This window comes from Gouania willdenowi, chromosome 17, assembly GCF_900634775.1.
Source record: "Gouania willdenowi chromosome 17, fGouWil2.1, whole genome shotgun sequence".
NCBI lineage: Eukaryota > Metazoa > Chordata > Actinopteri > Blenniiformes > Gobiesocidae > Gouania > Gouania willdenowi.
Window position 1 is genome coordinate 5,544,385 of NC_041060.1, and position 6,062 is coordinate 5,550,446.

At 37.9% G+C, this 6,062-nt stretch overlaps 1 protein-coding gene across 3 annotated transcripts in view; it reads left to right on the top strand.

Moving 5' to 3' along the window:
* cables1 (Cdk5 and Abl enzyme substrate 1) overlaps positions 1 to 5,232 on the top strand; it is a 35,429-nt gene extending 30,197 nt beyond the window's left edge. For all 3 annotated transcript variants that reach the window (XM_028473736.1, XM_028473734.1, XM_028473735.1), the window contains 5 exons: positions 29 to 185; positions 854 to 957; positions 2,788 to 2,894; positions 3,743 to 3,950; positions 4,197 to 5,232. In XM_028473736.1, the coding sequence (XP_028329537.1) occupies positions 29 to 185; positions 854 to 957; positions 2,788 to 2,894; positions 3,743 to 3,950; positions 4,197 to 4,337 (717 nt within the window). In that variant the 3' untranslated portion in view covers positions 4,338 to 5,232. The remainder of the gene's footprint in view (positions 1 to 28; positions 186 to 853; positions 958 to 2,787; positions 2,895 to 3,742; positions 3,951 to 4,196) is intronic.
* The last annotated feature ends 830 nt before the right edge of the window (positions 5,233 to 6,062 follow it).

Sequence of the window (6,062 nt, forward strand, 5' to 3'; positions counted from 1 at the left end):
TGCTGCTCCTTCCTGTTTCCTGTTCCAGACGGTGTCATACACACAGTTCCTGTACCCCACCAACGTTCTGAGTGCTCGTAGGAACACCATCGACTCCACAGCCTCGTTCTCCCAGTGCAGGAACTCTAGTCACCGAAGCCTGAGTCTGGGCCGGGCCAACAGCACCCAGAGCAGCCTGGACACTGGTGAGGAACCACACTAGCTCCTACACATGTTAGAACCATGGTCAGAGAACTGGAGAACAGCTTGATAGTCTCAGCAATGTTCTAACGTGTATTCCTCAGAATACCAACTCCCTGTGGTTCTATTATGATTTTCCAGTGGTTCCAACATGTTCTCCTTGTGGTTTTAATGTTTTCCCAGTGGTTCCTACATGTTCTCCCAGTGGTTTCTACATGTTCTCCCAGTGGTTTCTACATGTTCTCCCAGTGGTTTCTACATGTTCTCCCAGTGGTTTCTACATGTTCTCCCAGTGGTTTCTACATGTTCTCCCAGTGGTTTCTACATGTTCTCCCAGTGGTTTCTACATGTAATCCCAGTGGTTCCTACATGTTCTCCCAGTGGTTCCAACATGTTCTCCCAGTGGTTTCTACATGTTCTCCCAGTGGTTTCTACCTGTCCTCCCAGTGGTTTCTACCTGTTCTCCCAGTGGTTTCCACCAGTTCTCCCAGTGGTTTCCACCAGTTCTCCCAGTGGTTTCCACCAGTTCTCCCAGTGGTTTCCACCAGTTCTCCCAGTGGTTCCTACATGTTTTCTCAGTGGTTCCTACATGTTCTCCTGGTGGTTCCAACATTTTTTCCCAGTGGTTCCAACATGTTCTCCTTGTGGTTCTAACATGTGTTTCTTTCGTTAGGAAATGATGTGCTGGAGTTCCGTGAGTACGATCCTAACCTACTGGACGATCCTCAGTGGCCTTGTGGGAAACATAAGAGAGTTCTGATCTTTCCGTCCTACATGGTGAGTGTTCTCCGGCTGTAAATTTGTTCTATGTGGCGTGTTGTTGTGGTTCTCGCTGAAGGTCGACCCGTTGTTTTTGTGCAGAGTGAAAAAAGAAAAGCTCTGCCAAACAAAAGCGGCAGATTCCTCCCGTTCCAGGAAGGAACTCCACATTCCTCACATTCTACGCGCCTCGTGTTTGCAACGTCAACATTAAAGAATCGCTTTAAAGTTCTCTCACTGAGAACTGATAGAAAACCCATGAGAACGTGAATGTGTTAATAATCCATTAGTGATTTCTACATCACTTTTCCTCTGAACTCATTTAAACAGGAAACAGGATTTATTAAATACATGGAAATAGTTGTTAATAACTTTATTTAAATCACATTTTTCTCATAATTAAGATGTTCCTGGAATATTAGCTGAATATATTAGTCAATATTGAATAAATAACAGTGCTTATAACCAGTGGTAATTAGAGGTAAAACTTAATGTGAATTAAAATAAAATTTGACTTAACATTGTGAGGAAAGATTCCCAATATAATAAAAGATGGCTTCAAATGGGTTTTTAATACCTTTATACATTTCACATTGGATGTCTTTCTAAAGAATAGTTAAATTACAAGAGTGATCTCTTATTAGGCCACGCCCCCTCCAACTCTGATCTGATGTTTAGTATGATTTTGATTTTGATTGTTTTTTTTTCCATTCTTCATCTTTATTCATAGCTCAGTGTGTTCTCTTCATAAAGTATTTTATAAACAAGGGAGACGTATCTAGTTTTATTTGTTCCTTTACTTACTGATGGTTGATGTTCGTAGAGTTATTTTATGCTAATGTTTATGTAAATAATGCTTCAATTGTAAGTATTTATAAAAGTCCTGATTTTGGAGATGATATTTTTGCTGAAGTTGCTTTAAGTCATTGGTCCACAGTGATTACACCATATTATGATTAATTCTAGCTCATCTATATCTGGAGCTGATGAGTTTCACTGCTTTTCTGACCTTTGACCTCCTATTATTATTATTATTATTATTATTATTAATAAGACATTTTAGCCTAGGGGTCAATCTGACCCCAGAAAATGATTTTCAGAAGATTGTTGACCAAGTTTTTGTTTATTTGTTGAATCCATAAATAAACCCTTGATAATGAGATATTGACCTGTTCTCTAGCGCCACCATCAGGACAAACTTTCACATTAGAATGAATTTATCTTGAATAGTTTTCATATAAAATCTTCTCAGATTTTCTGAAAACGTTAACCCACTCATTCCATACATTTATATTTACAAAGGGAATCGTTTGAAGGTTCAATTCTCTAACATGTTGTGTTTTTTTCTGCTTCCTGAGAAAAATATGTCGTCAAAGTTTTTAAAGTTTGGTACGTCAACCTTCCAAGTTCTGTAGGACACATAAATGTTTTCAATCTAATTCTGACAGATTAATGTTCAGAGCCATTTGTTTAATGTATTAAAGGAAGTTATTGGACTTTTTATTGGTAAGGATTGCTAATATATTAATTCTAATAGTTCATATTCTCCCTCCCAGTGAGTTTTCATAACTTAGTGAAGATTGTATTGTTGGATATTTTATGCATCATTTATATGTGGAATGACCAAAATTCTGTGGCCCACGTTGAGATCAAACTAGTCTGTGTTTGGCCCTGAACTAAAATGAGTTTGATAACCTGCTCTACAAAAGTTTTAGAACACCACACTTTTTCTACATTTTTTTACTGAAAGTTATTCTGTTTGTTGTGTCATTGCACTGTGAAATGAAAGCATAGAACAAATAAGAAATGTAGGTAGAAAAATAAATCATTGTTTGTGTGTGTTTTCAGACAACTGTCATTGAATATGTGAAACCTTCAGACCTGAAGAAAGACATGAACGAGACGTTCAAGGAAAAGTTTCCTCACATCCGCCTCACGTTGAGCAAGATCAGGAGGTTAGACACACACACACACACACACACACACACACACACACACATTATTGCTACTTAACTCCCATTTATGACGCTTCTCTTTATCAAATTTCATTGCCTTTTCTGAAATTGCTTATAAACCCTTTCCTCCACTTTTCCACCTAATGTCACATATGTTGACCCATTGTTGCCACTTTTAACCTCTTTTCACCATATTTTATCTTTATATTTTCCAATTTAATCACATTCAACCACTGTTTTTCCCTACATGCTTAAATTCCATTACCCACTTTAATTTGCAACCTTTAACCAGTTTCTGTGGTTTTTAAAATCCCATTTCACCACCTTTTCTAACATTTTTGGTAACTTTTAATCCATTTTATTTCTGATTAAATTAAGGATTTCTATCTTTAAGATGATTATTTACTATGGGCCAAATAATAGTAAACTTCCTGGATAACAGTGGATATTATTAAGATAAATAAATAAATGTGGTTATCACAGATTAATAGAACAATGGACCATCATTTTGCTGACTTTATGGATGGACCCCAAAAATCTCTCCCCTTTATTCCCCCTTATAGATGGCCCTGTCTCCATATGACTTCAATGTTCATGTCTGTGTTCAATCATCTTCAGCTACAGTGGGGGCCCTCGCTCTCTGGGGCCTTTTTTTGGGGGGGGTTACGGCCTTAATAGGTTGAGAACCACTGGTGTACAGATTTTTCAGTGATTATTAATGTCTCAAGCTCTAAATGTAGTTTTTATTTAAACTAGTGCTCAGATTTCAATGTGAATAGTTGGTTCATTCAGAGCTAGCGTAGCTTCCTGCAGCTAATGCTAACAGAGGTGTGTGTTGTGTGCCTCAGCCTGAAGAGGGAGATCAGGAAGCTGTCCCAGGAGGAGTGTAACTATGAGGAGATCACTACGGCCATGGCCTTCGTCTACTTTGAGAAGCTGGTGCTGCAGGGGAAGCTGCACAAACATAACAGGAAGCTGTGCGCAGGGGCGTGTCTGCTGCTCGCCGCCAAGATAGGAGGAGACCTGAAGAAACACGAGGTCAAGCTGCTCATCGACGTAAGACGCACATTCCTGTCCTTTCACAATAAGAGCTCTAAATACACACAGAAAATGGACACTTCAGAATGTTTGAAAACAGTTTTATTTTTACACTTGATTGTGAAGTGACGTCACTTTAAACTTAAATAAAGTCCTGCTCATGTGTTTGCTGCCCCCTGCTGGTCAGCTCTGGTCCTGTTATTGATCCAGTAGATCAGTTGATGTTCTGAATGAATGTTCTCTCTTTCTCTGTTTCCTCCTCAGAAGCTGGAGGAGAAGTTCAGGGTGAACCGCAGAGAGCTCATCGCCTTTGAGTTCCCGGTCCTCGTGGCTCTGGAATTTAACCTTCAACTCTCTGAACAGGAAGTGATGCCCCACTACAGACGTCTGCTACAGACTTGCTGACAGCAGTCAACCAATCAGGAGCAGCTCCTCCTCCTGATCACGTGACACAAACCAAAGGTTCTCAACTGTCGTGGCTAAGCTAAGCTAATCAACACACTTTAGTTTCACATGACACTAGACATATTCACAGTAGATCTGCTGCTGTTCGAGGGAAATTAAATGATTCCCATATCGTAGACAGGTGTGGTGAGAAAAAATGTGACCAGTCAGAGTGGTGGCTGGAGTCTTTTTCCTGGAGCCACCATTTGGTCAGGTCACGGATTTTCTCACAACACCAGTTTTTGACTTTTAAAGACGATCTCACCTGAAAACAGGTTTTCATTTAAAAATACTAAATACATTTTCTTTTCAAAATAAAAGCCCTGCCACCTGAGTTGAGAACATGAGGTTTTGTGACTGTCGACCATTTTTTCTTCAAAGTGCACTTTTAGCTTTATTTTCTAACGCCTGATGAAGACGATGATTGTCCTCATCACTGCTCTATGTTAGAGTGTCTGTGCCGCACAACCACAGAGAGGAAACTCCAGTGGTGTTTTATACCAACTGGTGACCATGGTAACTGGTGACTGTTAGAAAACAAAGTATTTTTATTTCACTTTAACAATAAACAGCAGCCAGCAACGATCAGCATTAAGTCTTGAGTTTTTTCCTTTTCTGAACATTTCAAAGTAAAGCTTCTTTCAGATTTCTCCACTTTGGGATAAAACTTGTTTCAATTGAATCCATTTGACTTAAAATGATCATGCTTTTATTTTGGTGTGTCACTTCCTTCTTTTGCAGTGACAATGATGTAATCACTCTGCCCTACAGCTCTTCTATACTTTTTGATCAACAAACCAAAGATCTGGTTTAAACTTTAAGGTTCAGTGTGTAAATAAAGTCTGGCTTGTTTAAACCTGTTTCTACTCTTTGTTTTAATCCATAAAAAGAACTGAAAAATAAGCTTGAATTAATCATTCATTTTTCATTTTTAATGCGTACTACAGCCTAATTTCAGAAAAAAAAAAATCTAATTTTTTTCCAATTTTATGCCTTACCTCCGTTTTGAGGCGTTTGAAATTTTTTCATAATTTTTTTGCCTTACTAGAGTCTTACGTCCGTTTTGAGGTGTTTAAAAAAAATTTGCTCGTTTTTATGCCATGCTATAGCCGTACCTCCATTTTGAGGTGCTAGAATTATTTCGCTCATTTTTATGCCTTACTGTAGTCTTACTTTTGTTTTGAGGTGTTAAAAATGTTTTTCGCTCGTTTTTATGCCATGCTATAGCCTTACTTCCGTTTTGAGGTGTTTAAAAAAATTTCATTCGTTTTTATGCCTTACTGTAGCCTTACCTCCCTTTTGAGGTGTATGCAATTTTTTCATTATTTTTATGCCTTACTATAGCCTTACCTCCGATTATAGGTGTTATTTCGCTCGTCTTTATGCCTTACTTCCGTTTTGAGGTGTTTGAAATTTTGTCATCATTTTTATGTCTTACTATAGTCTTACCTCCATTTTGAGGTGCGAGAAATGTTTTCATAATTTTTATTCCTTACTATAGCCTTATCTCCATTTTTTTTTCGCTCGTTTTTATGCCTTACTATAGTACGATGGAGCATTGTAGTCAGTAAAAATAATATTTTTTTTAAATCCGTTTTCCGAATAATTTTTTTTTTATCGTTTTTCCGAAAATAATTTTTTTTAAAATCTGTTTTCCGAATTAACATTTTGTTTAAATCCGTTTTC